Source organism: Theobroma umbraticum, unplaced genomic scaffold (assembly GCF_002168275.2).
Source record: "Theobroma umbraticum cultivar Fairchild unplaced genomic scaffold, ASM216827v3 scaffold_31.0, whole genome shotgun sequence".
NCBI lineage: Eukaryota > Viridiplantae > Streptophyta > Magnoliopsida > Malvales > Malvaceae > Theobroma > Theobroma umbraticum.
Genome location: NW_018397283.1, coordinates 678,472 through 695,103, shown reverse-complemented (window position 1 = coordinate 695,103; position 16,632 = coordinate 678,472). Strand labels below are relative to the sequence as shown.

General features: G+C 42.6%; 2 protein-coding genes and 1 long non-coding RNA gene across 3 annotated transcripts in view; all 3 read right to left on the bottom strand.

Annotated features, from left to right (window-relative positions):
- LOC110428383 (uncharacterized) overlaps positions 1-318 on the bottom strand; it is a 3,675-nt gene extending 3,357 nt beyond the window's left edge. The window contains exon 1 of the mRNA XM_021444213.2: positions 143-318. The gene's annotated coding sequence lies outside the window, so the exon portion shown is untranslated. The remainder of the gene's footprint in view (positions 1-142) is intronic.
- Positions 319-2,100: 1,782 nt separating this feature from the next.
- LOC110428261 (putative apyrase 6) lies at positions 2,101-7,463 on the bottom strand. Its single transcript, XM_021444043.2, has 8 exons — positions 6,586-7,463; positions 5,339-5,451; positions 4,653-4,760; positions 4,186-4,240; positions 3,566-3,751; positions 3,385-3,482; positions 3,003-3,199; positions 2,101-2,804 (listed from the first exon to the last, which is right to left on the bottom strand). Exons 1-8 carry the CDS (start codon positions 7,193-7,195, stop codon positions 2,531-2,533), a joined length of 1,641 nt encoding a protein of 546 aa, XP_021299718.1. The 5' UTR covers positions 7,196-7,463; the 3' UTR covers positions 2,101-2,530.
- A 714-nt stretch (positions 7,464-8,177) lies between these two features.
- LOC110428276 (uncharacterized) lies at positions 8,178-9,005 on the bottom strand. The gene is made up of 2 exons (XR_002446433.2): positions 8,643-9,005; positions 8,178-8,359 (listed from the first exon to the last, which is right to left on the bottom strand). It is a non-coding gene; the product is annotated as an uncharacterized LOC110428276 (long non-coding RNA).
- Positions 9,006-16,632: the final 7,627 nt, after the last annotated feature.

The window sequence follows — 16,632 nt, the reverse complement described above, 5'->3', positions numbered from 1 at the left end:
AGAAACCCGAGATCGCGCTGAGTAACAGCAGCGGATCGGAGGTTTCGGAACAAATAAGAGAATGGGGACAGAAAAAAAATTCAAAAGAAATCTAATAACAGAGAAGGAAAAAAAATTAACGAAATTCTTGAAAAAATTTTACCTTTTAGCGGAGAAAATGGGGGGATTTGTGTTTGATTTAGGAAAACGAAGAAATAGGAGAGCAATTTTCTAATTAAGCTTTTCCCCTTCCAACGCGTTTTTCCTTCCTAAATTTTCCATGCTCCGACATTTTATACTTTTTTTTTATAAAATTCAAAATATTTCCGTATTAATAAATATATGTATAATCGTATTTAAAATTTTGATACTTTTAATTAATTATATCGGATTCTATTTATAAAATAAGATTAAGACACACGAATAATACGAATAATAAATTCCCGATAAAATTAGATTAATAATTTATATTTATAATAGAAAATTAAGATACGAAAATGCGAATAATTAATATGATTAGGGATTAAAGGTCGAGAAACATTGGTGACGTCAATTCAAACGGCTCCGAGGGTATTTTCGGGATTTTGAATTTGCCATCGACGCGTTTGCTGGCTGACCCCGTCGTCTCTTTCGGTGCTTTGTCTGGTTTGCGGTTGGCGCCCGGAATCAAGCATTAACTCAATTATTACACTTTTTTGCTTTTTGTTTTTTCATTTTTAATTGCTTTTTAGCTATTTATTTTTCATTACCTAATAAATATATTTGTTGGGACTTAGACGGATTTTTTGTTGTACTCTTTCTACTATGAATTTTTAAAGATAAATTGTATTTAAATGAAAATTTATAATAGAATAATTGAATGGTAACCAATTTAAATATATATGGGCTCAAATCAAATTCCTAATTTTGAATTTTGGGTATCTTTTTCTTAACTCAAGTTTCATTTCCTACCCTTAATTCTATTTATTAAACATCAAAGCATTGACCTTTATTCTCTCTTTGCCTCTTTCTACAACAGTAGATGTATATATGCTTATAATAGTTGTATTAATTAATATATTAGGGGTTTGGTATTCATAGCAAAAGGGCATTTGACCCTGTAGATCTGGGGCAGACATGCATGTCACTTTCCTTATTATGAAGGTAGGCTAGGACAATAGCCTAATCAAAATGGGATTTGGGTGAATTCTCTTTTGGATGATCATTTATTTTATATATATATATATAAAGTGGGTTTGGTCAAAGTGAAGCAATCAAAGTGATGGATGTTCTAAAAATATTTTTCTAAAATTATTATATTAAACAATATATTTTTTAATATTAATTATCCTTAAAAAATACAATTAAAACATCGATCAAGAAAACCCTGCAACAAAAATGGTATTTTTCTGCTTTAATCAATGCATCTTCATTTTCATTTGTACTAAAAAATCAATGCAATTTTGAATTCTTCATGCAAATTGATGAAACAAGGGACAAAATGTTTTAGTACCTATCAAGCAAAAAGAAATTTAATAGCCCATTTCTCATCCAAGTGAATGGTCAAAGCTTTATCTAGACTCAATAAATAATGATGCTATGTTGGTTTAGATCAACTTGTTTTCATGTTTAATAAACACTTCTATAGGATGGTACATTTGGGATTCTAAGAAATAGAGAAGATGGTTGACTTTTACATTGTATTTACTCCATCTTAAATAAAAATTTATACACGATAAATCTTGAATTTTTATACTCTAATTAGTAAATATAATAGATTTTAGATAATACATATGAATTTTGTTTAGGATTATTATACAATATACCGTCGGTTGAATTTTTAAATTTTATAAACTTTATTAATTTTTAAAATTTGCAACCTTTTAACCTGATTTAGCACTACCCTTGATGGAACTTTTGATTGAATATGGCAAATGATTTTATCACAATAACCAAATGAGTCCAACTGTAATCAAGCTGTCAAGATTTAGACATCAATCCAATCCATAAACAGCAATTTTTCCATGTCCATTTCTTTTGCTTTTCTTCTTTGCTCCACATTAAATTTTCAGATTTATTTGTTGGTTACCAAAGGAATGAATGAACAAAGAAGAATATTGCAAGATACATAAAGAACAAACATTTGAGACATGAACAATATTTTTTCCATACCAAAACAACAACAAAGCCTAAAGATCACACCTTAGACACATTTCATGAAGCAGTGAGAGTACAGCTCTGAGAATACCCCCCACAACTAATCCATGATACACTCCTTAACTATATCCTGTCGTATATAGGTAAAATGAAAGGGGATGTGGTATAATAAACTAAGGGTTTTGGTTCCTGGTAAATACAAAAATGGGAATCTTAATCTTCTATCCTAGTTCCCAATGAAATTGTTACACTAAATCCTACGTCGAAACTCAATGATATACAATCTTACATTTCCCACTGACATGGTGGTCTTAAGAGGGTACGGTAAAGCAAGGAAGCATAAAGATAATACCATAAGACATCTCCTTGACTGCAAAACCATAAGGATGTGTTCAATCTCCTTTCGACAATGCTATCAACTTCTACCTATACGAGTAACTATATATCGCCCTTTCTCTAGATCATACACTGTCTTCAACTGGGGCTTCCTCCATTTTGATATAGACCAAGCTATGAACATCAATATTGCAGAAATTGCAATGATGGAAAGCAGTGTGGGTGAATCTTTGCTGATAATGGTAGTTATCCAGTCAGGTTGCTGCACATCCGAGTTGGTTGTGCTCTGCAATATGAAAGCTCCCAATGCCCAATCTAGTGGTATATTTTCCACCTGGTTAGCAAAGGTTATCCTGTTCAAGATTAAATTCCCATTAGTGATTTTTCAGTTCAGAGAATGAATAATCTATTGCCAAACTGCCCAAAATGCAAGACACCTATTCAATATTTTCATATGGAGGAAATCCACAATGCCCTATTAAGTCATTGAATAGAACTAATCTAGCCTGTTAGCTTTTGAGGACACTTAACTGGTAAAGAATGAAACATACCTTTCATCATCCAAAGCAATTTCAAGGCTATCATGAAGCAAGGCCACAATATACGCTGAAGAAAAACAATAGCGCAACAGATCTTCCTCATCAAGTGATTGGTGTTTCTTCTTCAATTTTGACCAATCCTCTCCACAGAAATGTTGCCCCGCTATCATTAGATCAGAAAGAAAGGCCCTTTGGCGCAACCTAAAGAACTATCACAGCAGGAGGCAGACAAAGAAATGGAAGTCTTACATAAACAGAAACTCAGTATATTTCAAGCATTAAATACGAGGGTTCAGGATGTGTGCTTTTTTTTCCTAAAAAAATCCATGTAAGGCATATAAAAACAGGCAAAAGTTAAGCATGCATAAGCCAGTAAGAAAGATTATAATTATACCTTTGACGTATAGAAGAAATTTTCTGTAGCCAAAAATTTCCCTTGAAGCTTAGGCATGAAAACTGACCCCAAATAACAGCGATCATAGGAACATTTCTCTGTATCTCAGAATATATAATGATTATCATCCTGTGGCACAATGTAATGCAATAAATGTTGTGGTTCTAAGACAGGTTCTAACCTTTTTCTTTCTGTAACAGCATTAGTGCAGCAGATCTGCACTCCGAGAAGTTACCCCTAGCTTGAAGTTCAGAAATATATTTACTTTTTTCAGCCATAGAAACTAGCGAAAGTTTCGATGACTCAGGCAAGTACCCCTTAGGTGTACAAGGATCTATATACATTCCCTTAGGAAGAGAGTCAGCAGCTGCATTGAGATAAGGAACAAAAAATGAGCAAAATAAACATAATAACTTAACCAACTCCATGCCATCTCTATCAAAAGTAACAAAGATCCTATGAAAATAAGCGATACAAAAACTTTAATTCTAACAACCTTTTCCATAATGTCCATTATGAATAGCCATAAATGACCAAAGGCAAAGAAAACAACTTTCAGAATTAAACAGTCAAAACCAGCCTAAATAGTCAAAACTGTAATATATAAATAGTGCTCATATAAAATTTAGATCTCTTCCTCAGGCTTTAACAATGCAAGACTCACAAAGATGATTAAAGAAAACCTCAGCATGACTGAATTTCCTAGTTTGAATTCAAGGCACTATAAGTACCTTTTAAGACTTCTTCAAGTACTTCTAAGCCTGCAAAACTTTGGCAGAAAGCAAAGGCATTGAAACATACCTGGACTGAAATCTCGTTTAATGAGTGATTCCCTCAATGATTCATGTGCAACATTCTGCAAAAATGACAAAAGATAAAAGCTCCTAGATCAAGTTTGAATTCCTGACAGAATCGCTAATGAAATACTACAAAAATCACAATGCAAAACCATATTGAAACAATACTGACATTAGTTAGAAGTTAGATATGCAATTATCATTATTGTTTTAAAAGGATGAAGAAAAACACTTGGCAGAAGGACAGCTAATCAGTCATATCTACTTCCACAATTTATAAACAAAAATATATTCTCAGTCCATTTAATTTTGGCTGTGCAAAGCATACCAAAGCATCTCATCAGCAACAAAGTTCGTTAAACAACTAAACCATAATGTTTGTGGAATAAGATGACTACACTTGGAATACACCTGCATGGCAACTATAACCAGCAAAAAAGTAAAAGAATAGCTAATGCATACAAAGATTACCTGGCCAAAATGAAGATAGCTGTGGCTGTAGAGATTGTAAGTGAAATTCCCAAACTTGATGGAGCGAGAGAACTCAGAAGGCATAGGCTCACTAGGGATAAAGGTTACCTGAAATATAAGTATAGCAGCGAAGTTAATCATGAACTTATATGAGCTTCTCAACTTATACATTTTAAGAGTGTCAAGCCAAGGACACAAATGCTAAATTGTTTACAAGCCAGGACATCAGATGCACTTGCAAATTAGTTGATAAGTTATAGCTTCTTGTTTTTTAACCTTCTTTTCCGCCTTTCTGACAATACAGAGTTTTGTTGCTTTAAGTAAGTGATGTCTTTCCCAACCATAAATTTTTGCATGTTAATTCTTGTTTCTTGAAATGCATCAACTTGTAGTCTTTCAGGAATATCAACAAAATGTAGTTCATGGCTCACACTCACCACCTGCTTCATAGTTGATAAGCTCAACAACTAAATTTTTCCAGTGGATTACAAACTAATTTGAGATGTAATTTCTCAATACACAAGAAATAGCTTCAAGGAACTCTCGCACTTGGTGTCAATAATTAGAAGCTTGAATGACTTTCAAATTCTGGTGTGGAAGAATCCAATTTAACTCTATCAAAACGATGTAGAAATATTCCAAATTAAAGAATCAAGAAGCAGCAAAGAATTATGGATGAAAAAAACCTGAGCAGATGCCCCGCCAAGTTCAATAATCCCAGTTGTATGCAGAGGATTACCTCCAAGAGTACCAAGTGCATAGTTTGCAACAACCCAAGCATACACCCCTTCATCAGAGCCTAAGACAATAGCATCCAAACTTAGCATCAAAAATGCAGATCAGCGATTAGAGACTATAATACAAACACAAGGATTGTAAGATTTCCAGCATTGACTACAAGAGCTGATCCTTATTTAAGCTTTGGATACATAGCAAATTATATACTAATATAGCCACCAGACAAAAAGATGGAATGCCGACATCTATAATATTCCAAGAAGTTATCGCTATCATTTTTGTTGGTTCTCCCTCTGATACGTGTCGTTAGTTCAAAATGGACCAAGACAGACACCCACTCTTACATAAAAATCTACAATGTGACATCATTTAAGGCCTCACCTAAAGAAAATGACAATAGAGGTCTATTTCTCAATTGCTGCCAAAACTATAGCATGGGGAGGCCAAAAGCACTCCAACTGAAGGCAAATTAAAAATATTGCGCTACCATATCTCAACCATCTTTGCTAAATTGCTTGCAAACAATCAAAGATCTTTTTGCAGTAGGTTAGAAGTTGACAACCAAATCATAAACTCCAGCCACATTTTGGCATATGTTTAGTTACTTCTCCTATGAGCCTGAAGAAGTTAAGTACCGAAATGAGAACATCACAAAATATTGCAGAGACAATAGCTTTAATTGGCATTTATTAATAGGCCTATTGACAAGAGATTTTCAAGTTGAAATTCTATTAAATCAATAAGCTCTATCATTAACCATAAGCTATTATCCTAAACCGTAGATTAACCACTCTTACTACTCTTCCACTTATCACATTTCCCTTTTAAAATAAAATCAAAGTTTTCCCACACTGGTTTACAAAATTCACTCAAAACATGGCCAAGTACTCAAATGGCCTTGTCATTTCCATCATATAAGCGCCTCAGAAGAAGTCAAGTGCTCAAAATTAAAACATCATAAAACATTGACAATCTCATAGCTTTAGCCATTGCTCATTTATAAGAGCAATTCAATCTGCATTCATAGGTCTATCGACATAGTATCATGTTTTATCATCCAAATACTTTCTATCACTAAATATGAACTTAGACCTCTTACTACTCTTCTATTCCTCACATGTTCCAAACAGAAACACATCAAAATTTTCCAACATTGTCTCACAAAACTCCCTCGAAACAATCCACATTATATTACCTGTGATAACTGAAGCCCAGTCGTCCTGAAACTTAAACCCAGACACCCTAAGCACCTTCCTGCACTCCTCCAAAATCCTCTCTTGCACCTCAACATCCAACAATCTCAAACCGGCCGTCGCCATTAGCCTAATCTCCGTCTCTCCCCACAGTTTTCTCGGAACCTTCTTCCTCCCAAACTCCAAAAGCTCTCTCAACGAATCCGCAGCTCCTTCCGGGTCCTCCGCGTACGCCGACAATCCCGGGTTCACCCTCAAGCTCTCCAACCCTTCTTTAAAATCGAAAACCGGGTTTTTAGTTTTACCTTCGACTCTGTACCCAAACACATGAATCCTCGTCCCCGTGCTGCCGCCGTCGATTATGATTCCATACTTTTTGGAATCTTTGGTGGAGAAAAGGAAAATGTAAATAAAAATCACTAAAGCAAGAAACGTGGCGATTGAGATTGCGATGAAAGATGTGGTTGGCTTGGTTTGACGAGGGTTTCTGGAAAACAGAGCTGTGGATCGGGTGTTGGGTCGGATTTGGAGCCTAACTGGGTCCATTTTAGGTGTGCTGGTATTGGATTTGGATTTCGATTCAACCCGATTTCGGGCATGCGATCGTCGCATCAACCTATCAACAAATATTGTTGGGGAGGAAGGAGCATGTGATTATCAAACACTACCCAAATCCTTTTTCTATGAAAAGAATTGAAATTTTAATCGAAATTGAAAAAAAAAAGGGGAAATAATAGAAAGAATCAGGATTTTTTTAGGGTTTTTCTTCAAATTGGGATTGATTTGGAGAAGGAGAGAGCTTGGATTCAAAGGATTCAGCCCTCTCTCTCTCCTATCTTAATTTTTTTGTTTTTTTTTTTTGTTTTTGAGTTTGTGTTTCAACTTTCTACAGCTTATTTACGTACAGGGAAACACTTCCGGTTCGGTCCGATCTTACACCAAATTACCGGTTTGGATAGATCGCGCCCTTTTTTTTTTAATTGTAAATTGTCGTTTTAATCTTTTGGGCTAATTGCAGAAACGCCCTCGTTTTTTTTCTAATTATTAAAATAAGCATAAAAATTAGTATTTGCGATTTTAGTCATTTTAATTCATACTCATTTTGAATATGCAGTTTAGAGTAAGAAGGATTGGGTTTTTGTATTTTTATTGTTTTGGATTTTATTTTGATTTTAAATTATTAATATTTAAATTAATTTGAATTAAGTTGAGTTAGAAGAAGTTTTCTCATTAATGAATTGAAAATATTCAACTGCTTAATTATCAAGAAGATATATAATATAAGAAGAAAAAAATTTATAAAATATTTATTTCATATGTTGTTTATTTATCAAAATTTATTAAAAATTAAGAAAAAAAATAAAATTTATCATAATTTAAATAAAATTAATACGTGTTTGATATAACTATTTTTGTATAATTTTATTTTAAAGTATCAATATGTTTCAATCTTATATTAAACAAATAAGAGAATTGCTCATTGATGTAATGGTTCGGTAACAATACTTTTTGTCTCCCTTTAATGTGGAGTAAATAATTTATATATTATAAATTATAATTCATAAATTTTTCATTCAAGTGTGAACTGTATGTCTAATAGAAAACTGAGAATAATATTTTCAAGGAGGGGAACTAGTTCACAGGAAGCGCATGCTTCACCAACTCATAACCCACACTTGTGAGAAACTAGATTTTGCTCCTAAATCCCCAAAAAAAAAGATTGGCGGCTGTCTAGCTTTGCACATTTTTCTGCAGCTGCATCTTCCTTCTGGACATCTGATAGAAATACAGAGGAACCAGGAAAATAAGCAAGCAGCTAACATGAAATCTAAAACTTGATCATACACCTGCTCTGCCTGGAGAAACTTTGGATACACTTTGTGAGAGCAAGGTGATACAAGGTAGAAGATGACCTACGGTATAATTTTCAATATTGCTAAGTGCCTACCACTAGGCACCAGTTTCTGCCTAGCAGCATCCATTGTTGAAAAAGAATTGAAAACACTTATTTCATGTATTCCTTCCGAGTCCGTTTTATCTATATCTCCTAATAAATTACCTTCATGAATTTGGCAATCTAAATGACTGTGCATATGCTCCCCAGTACCTTCTTGCAGTGAGCAATTGTTTGTAGACCGAGCTTGACGCCAAATCTGACTCAGGCGTGTTATTCCTCCTGGCAACTTGCCATCTGAACATCCTGCAGTATCCTCTTTCCCTAGCACATGATTCGCCGATCAAGCTAGATGGCGAATTTGAGTCAGGCGAGTTTTACTTCTTTGCAAGCACCCACAAGTGTCCTCTTGGATGCTCTGTTGCATGAATGATGGCTTTTAAGGCAAGCTTGACGCTGGATTTGACTCAACCGGGGCAAGTTTCCTTCAGAATGAGATCCTTTCTTCTCGTTTCTCTCATGAGCAATTTGGGTCTTCTTCAAACTTTTTTCCCATTCTATCTAAAATAACACGAAGAAGCGCAGATACTTTTAGAAGAACTTGTGAAAATGTGTTGCTAGATAAACATGTCACAGAAGCAATGAATTTTTTTGCTTGATCAAAAGCCATGATTTGTTGGAGAGCTGTACCATTATCTGTAGCCATAACATCATTAACATTTTCTTCCAAATGTTGAGCCTCCATGGTAGAATCTAACATTGATGATGGATAATTAGTGACATAACATGAGTCATATACCTGATAAAATTGAAACTAACCAGAAAATTTCCATTTTTAAGGTACTAGCCTTCATAGCCTTGATGATTTACATGTACTCTACGTAAACTATCCTCAGATTCTGACATTAATTCAGCAGAGTTCGCAAGGATCAACAGACGATTATTGCCTCCCTCAACCAATAATCTTTCTTCAATACGAGGAACTCTTTCATCTTCAGCTTGTCTTCCTACCCACCCTTGAGGAGAAAGCTCAGCCGTTTGGCTACCATTTGCACGAACTGCAGCATCCCATTGATGTGCAGTTGCATTTCATTGTTTCTGCCTCCAACCTCCCTGCACAAGCAGCGCTTCTGGGGCAGCCTCAATCAACTTTTCTTTCTGAGATTCGAACACCACGATCTTCTTCTTTTGTGAAACATTTTGAAAATATTGCCTTTCTTTGACTGTCATTTCGAATTGTGTGCAGCAAAGCAAGGAACAAGCCCCGTCTCTCCCCACAGTTTTCTCGGAACCTTCCTCCTCCCAAACTCCAAAAGCTCTTTCAACGAATCCGCAGCTCCTTCTGTGTCCTCCGCGTACGCCGAAAATCCCGGTGCACGCTCATGCTCTCCATCCTTCTTTAAAATCGAAAACCGGGTTTTTAGTTTTACCTTCGACTCTGTACCCAAACACGTGAATCCTCGTCCCCGTGCTGCCTCCGTCGATTGATTTTATGTTTTGGGTTCAATAGTGGCACAAAATGAACTGTTTCCAAAGCAGAGAAACAGTAAAGAGGCAGGGGCATCAGCTTCCTAGGAAGCTGCTTCAATGGGGCTCGATGCCTTGTCAGGTTCCTCTTGTTATTTTATGACGCACCGTAACCCCATATTTTTTTTTGACTTTGGTGAGGGGTCCGTGCATTTGCTTGGTGTGGAGCTCTCGGGTGCAAATCGAAACAAAGAGGAGAGAAGAGGAGAGGGCTACCTTTGGAGGGCTCGGATCTCTCTCCGGTGAGGGAGGTGATTCTCACAGCTGCGGATCCTTGCACGGCGTGTTGAGGCGAGCTTGGGGAGCCCGGTCTTGGGCAGTGGTGTTGCCGGACGGCGGGATCTCGACGACCGAAACTTGGAGAGCTCGGTTTCACCGATCCGGGAGGTATTTCAAGCGACGGTTGGCGCGGAGAGCACCGCAAGGAGGAGGCTAACGCATCAGTTCTGGTCGCGTTGGTTTTGGTCGAGTTTGACCGAAACCAGTTCCCGGAGAAGACGACCGGTGACCGGATTCCGGCAACCTCCGGCGACCGACCCGGATTTCGACGGGGATGCTACCCGGGGGTTTTGACGCGCTGCGGTTCCAACGGCGACGTCGGTTTCGTCATCCGACGCACGGTTTTGGAGATACGGGACAGCGGACTTCCGAGGCGCATTTCGGGCCGTCAGGAAGTCGGAAGTGATCGCGGATTGCACGTACGCGATACAGGAGCATCGAGCACGCATCTGGAGCACAGACGGGTGGTGGGGGCGCATTCCGTCAGAGCCGATATTTCGGGATTTTTGCGGGCCCACTTTGTGTTCACTATTTCGCATTGTATTTCCCGAACAACATTTATCAGTGTGACAAGTTTCCGCACTTAGTTGCATGTATTTCTCAGAGCGTTTTCGACGATCGAGTGTGTGGTGCAAGTGAAAAGACACACCCAACAAAGGTGTATCAGAGCCTTCAGTTGACGCTCAGAGTGGATTGGTAGAGCATGGCTTCCGGAGTTCTGTGGAGGACCGTGTGGAACGGTTCAACGGCAGAGGCAACTTCACTCTATGGCAGTTGAGGATCCGGGACGAGCTTGCGAAAGCTCGGGTGAGCGCGGTGCTTTCAGGCGAAACCAGCTACGATGGATCAGGCTGATTGGACGGATCTTGATGCCGCGGCTATGGGCATCATCCGTTCATCTCTTGCGGACGAGGTTGTGTACGATGTGGCTTCGCTCACCACAGCGAAGACACTTTGGGAGAAGCTGGAGCAACTCTACATGGGGAAGACGATCACCAACAAACTGATGTTGATGCGGAAGTATTACGGTATGCGGATGCGTGAGGGAGGAGACTTGCGCACACACATCGCCAACTTCAACCAGATTCTCGGTGATTTGGGGAAGATTGGCGTCAAGCCAGGAGATGATGACCGATCTATGGTGCTTTGTGGCTCGCTACCGGACTCATACGATCATTTGGTGACAACTCTTATCCAGGGGAAAGAGTCGTTGCAGTATGAGGAGATTATGACTGCGCTTCGCGACCAGGAGACTTGGGGTCGCTTGAAGCATGAGCAGTCGGACGCGTACTACACTAGTACGTCGACAACTGGCCAGGGGAGAGGCCAACGGAGACGAGGGCGCGGCGATCGTGGACGTGGAGATCGCGGACGCAGAGATGGTAGCCGAGAGCGAGCAAGGGGAAGGGGAAGACTTCCCCTACGATATACATGCTACCGATGCGGGAGCAGGGACACATCAGGAGACATTGTCCGAAGCGCAGTGGCCGGTCAGATGTGTCGGAGTCGGATGTTAGTGATGCAGAGGGACATGCCACCACACATATTCAGGTCAGAGAGGAGGCGCTGACCATTGGCGAGGTGGCAGGCAGTGATGACTGGATTATGGACTCTGCATGTACGAAGCACTATACCTTGTAAGGAGTGTTTTCATTGATTTCATCCAGTCGATCAGGTACGGTTTCGCTCGGTGACGGTACTCAGTGTGCTATTGAGGGATGAAGTGCCAGATTTCGGTTACACGATGGTGCCATCAGGATCATCAGGGACATATATTTTGTTTCGACGCTTCGCAGGAACCTGGTATTCTGTGGGACCCTCGACAGAGACGGTTACGGGTTCCGCGGGTGAGCTGGAGTTATGCTCGTGAGTAGAGGCGCCATGACGAGATGAGGGCGAGGTTGTGCGTCAACAACCTCTATGCTTTGGATGGCAAGCTCTACCGTCGGAGGAGATGTCAGTTGCGACACATTCCGTTGACCAGGCAGTCCTTTGGTACATGCGGTTGGGGCATGTCGGTGATCAGGGATTGCGAGCGCTGCACCAGAGAGGCTGTTGCCAGGTATCAGGAGTTGTGAGATACCTTTGTGCCAGCACTGTGTGATGGGGAAGCAGCAGCGTGTGAGCTTCCGGACATCAAGATATCGCAGCACAGAGAGGTTGCAGCTGATCCACACAGATGTATACGGGCCCACACCGTCTCATTCTATTGGAGGGGCCGATACTTTGTGACGTTTATTGATGACTTCTCTCGCCGCGTGTGGGTATACATCATGAGAGAGAGTCACAGGTCTTCGCCATTTTCAGAGAGTGGCTAGCCGGAGTTGAGACGGAGACAGGAATGCGTGTCAGATGCATGAGATCTGACAACGGAGGTGAGTACACTTCCCGTGAGTTTGTGCAGTTCTGCAGAGATCGCGGATTCGGCGAGAGTTTACGACACCGAAGACGCCACAACAGAACGGGGTGGCTGAGCGCTTCATGTGCACCATCACGGAGAGGGCACGAGCCATGCGACTGCATTCGGGTCTACCGAAGCAGTTTGGGCGGAGGCAGTCTCCCATGCGGTTTACCTCTTGAACCGCACGCCGAATGGGAGATTGGATACGAGATGTCCGATGGAGTTCTGGAGCGGTTGAAAGCCGGATTACATGCATCTACGCGCATTTGGGAGTCCGTATTTTGCTGACTCCGAGCGATGAGCGGGACAGCTGGATGCAAGGTCAAGGCGGTGCATCTTTGTTGGTTTCACTCGAGGAGTGAAGGGATACAGATGTTGGGACCCGGGGTCCAGGAGGATCGTGACAGTCGGGACGTCACGTTCGATGAGGAGGCACTTCTACGTCAGACGGAGGCGACAGATACGCAGACGCAGGAGACACCTCAGCCTGTGGTAGTTGAGACTATCGCTCCGATGGGATCTTCTCAGCTCGAGGTGGAGATTCCAGCTGGAGGTGGAGCTCGCACGACGATACCAGAGGAGGCTCCCGATGACGATTCCGATGGTGGTGATGATGTCTACCATGATACCATGGATGACACGCAGCATACGCAGGGTGCACCGACCGACATCTCGACACGACATGATGAGCCGGAGCGGCATTGCACGGGAGAGGCCTCGCAGGGCCACGAGACTTCCACAGAGATTCGGAGACTACGAGCTCTACGATGTGGAGGGTGTTGATCCGACGCGTACATGGAGGCGATTCGGACCGGATCGAGACCGATGGATACGCGCCATGGATGAGGAGATGGAGTCTCAGCGTGCATGCGGTACGTGGGAGCTTATGGCGCTTCCACCTGGAGGTCGTGTGCTGGGATGTAGATGGCTATTCCACGCAGGTGGGACCAACGATGGGCGACGTGCGCTTCAAGGGCGACTTGTCGCCAAGGGATACTTGCAGCGCGAAGGAGTGATTTCCATGAGATCTTCGCGCCAGTCGTGAGGTATGAGACGATACGCATGCTCCTAAGTATGGTGGCATGTAGGGACTGGGAGCTATATCAGATGGATGGGACTACGGCGTTCCTACATGGAGACATCGACGAGGAGATCTACATGCAGCAGCCCGAGGGATACATTGACGCGAGCGCACCGGAGGCTGTGTGCAGGATTCGACGTGCATTGTATGGGCTGCGTCAGTCTCCCCGACAGTGGAACCGACGGTTCCACGACTTCATGACGGAGCAAGGGTACGCGAGGAGCGAGCATGATCATTGTCTTTACTCGCGGGACAGAGGTACAGGACGAACATTCTTAGTCTTGTACGTGGACGACATCCTCATAGCTGGAGAGAGGATGCATGACATTGAGCAGTCAAAGGCGGAACTGGGAGCGCCTTCAGGATGAAGGATTGGGACCAGCTTCTCGGATCCTTGGCATGGCGGTGAGCAGGGATAGACGATCTCACACACTCTTCCTCCCCCGTCAGATTACATCGAGGGGGTCTTGGGAGGTTCAGGATGGACGACAGTCGGATCGTGGCGACACCGATGGGGAGTCACTTCAGACTGTCATTGGCAGATTCGCCGACAGTGGAGGAGGAGATCGAGGGATGAGTGCATACCATATCAGAGTGCCGTGGGATCTCTCATGTATGCGTGGTGTGCACACGACCTGACATAGCCCATGCAGTCGGTGTTGTGAGCAGGTTCGCACAGAACCCTGGCATGGAGCACTGGAGGGCGGTCTTGTGGATACTCCGATATCTACGAGGCACATCGGACTATGGTATACGATTTGGAGGCGTCCAGTGGAGTTGATCGGGTACGTGGATTCCGACTATGCGGGCGATAGAGACGAGAGGAAGTCCACGACGGGCTTTATATTCACGACGGGAGGCGGACCGATTCATGGAGATCAGTCTTGCAGTCGGTGACGACTCTATCTACCACAGAGGCGGAGTACATGGCGATCACGGAGGCTGGAAGGAAGCCATTTGGCTTCAGGGATTGTTTCGAGATTTCGATGCACGGACGCGGGCATCGACGGTACTTCTCACCGACAGCCGTCAGCATTGGCACTAGCGAAGGATAACGTGTTTCATCCGAGGACGAAACACATTGACATTCGCTACCACTGGACGAGGATTGGTTGCAAGTGGTGCGGTGGATCTCCAGAAGATTCACACGGCAGAGAATCCGGCAGATGCCTTGATGAAGGCGTTGTCATCGGATCGGTTGGAGCGACATTTGGCGACGCTCCAGGTTTTGAGGAATGCGGAGTTTGTGCGGAAGATGCAGATGGACTTGGATGAAGCTCGACATGATGTGGAGGTCACGGTGCGAGGTGGAGATTGTTATTTTATGAGCACCGTAACCCACCATTTTTTTTGACTTTGGTGAGGGGTCCGTGCGTTCGTGGTGTGGAGCTCTCGGGTGCAAATCGAAACAAGAAGAGAGAGAGAGGAGAGGGCTACCTTTGGAGGGCTCGGATCTCTCTCCGGTGAGGGAGGTGATTCTCACAGCCTGCGGATCCTTGCACGGCGTGTTGAGGCGAGCTTGGAGAGCCCGGTCTTGGGCAGTGGTGTTGCCGGACGGCGGGATTCCGGCGACCGAAACTTGGAGAGCTCGGTTTCACCGATCCGGGAGGTATTTCAAGCGACGATTGGCGCGGAGAGCACCGCAAGGAGGAGGCTAACGCATCAGTTCTGGTCGCGTTGGTTTTGGTCGAGTTTGACCGAAACCAGTTCCCGGAGAAGACGACCGGTGACCGGATTCCGGCAACCTCCGGCGACCGACCCGGATTTCGACGGGGATGCTACCCCGGGGGTTTTGACGCGCTGCGGTTCCAACGGCGACGTCGGTTTCGTCATCCGACGCACGGTTTTGGAGATACGGGCAGCGGACTTCCGAGGCGCATTTCGGGCCGTCAGGAAGTCGGAAGTGATCGCGGATTGCACGTACGCGATCACAGGAGCATCGAGCACGCATCTGGAGCCACAGAGGTGGTGGCGGGCGCATTCCTGTCAGAGCCGATATTTCGGGATTTGTGCGGGCCCACTTTGTGTTCCCTATTTCGCATTGTATTTCCGAACAACATTTATTCAGTGTGACAAGTTTCCGCACTTAGTTGCATTGTATTTCTCAGAGCGGTTTTTCGACGATCGAGTGTGTGGTGCAAGTGAAAAGACACACACCCAACAACTCTCTCCCTCTGAAAAGGCAACAGAAACTAGAAGTTCCATTGCAAGTCGATTTTGAAGGAAGCCAGTAGAACAAAGGCTTGCTTCCCGCCAATTCCAATCGGAAACTGCGAACCCATGTTGGGCAAACCTACTGACGATTGGACAAGCTGTTTCAAAACATGCGATTCGAAGTTGCAGCTGAAAAAAATGGAGTAGATCAAGCCCTCGTTTCTACTCGCTTCCCTCCTAGTTTTGGCTCGAAGTGCTATAGAATAGGCTGCTTTAAGGTGCCAACCATTCTTCAGTTACATTACCCATTTACACTGCACGTTCAATATCAGAGGGAGAAAGGAACCTGATAAGGCTTTGAGCTCATAGAAAACAGCTTCTTCGGAAGGTGGTGCCTCTACCTGGTTGCGGTGGTTGTTTGCTTCTGATCCATGTTATGTATACAAGATAATTGATCAGGCAGAGATACCAACATATAAACATCACATATTTGATAGGCTTTAGAAGTGGTGGATTTATATTTGCTCAAGAATGAGTAATTTGAGCTCAAGCTAAAATCAAAATGTGGTAAACAAGTTCAATAATACTCTTTCCAGGCCCTTGTAAGAATTGTACCAAGGTCTGATGCCAGGTTCTCTCTGTTATCCAACCATCATGTACAAAAATTTACAAAGAAACTGATATTTATGAGGTACCATGACAAGCACGATCTT

What these genes read in the sequence shown, in the direction of transcription:
- LOC110428261 (XM_021444043.2), bottom strand. Translation starts at nt 7,195, where the DNA reads ATGCGACGATCGCATGCCCGAAATCGGGTTGAATCGAAATCCAAATCC. An exon ending in TTGGCGGGGCATCTGCTCAG is followed by an intron (nt 4,761 to 5,338) that starts GTTTTTTTCATC and finishes CTTATATTTCAG; the next exon opens with GTAACCTTTATCCCTAGTGA. An exon ending in ATTTCTTCTATACGTCAAAG is followed by an intron (nt 3,200 to 3,384) that starts GTATAATTATAA and finishes CTGCTGTGATAG; the next exon opens with TTCTTTAGGTTGCGCCAAAG.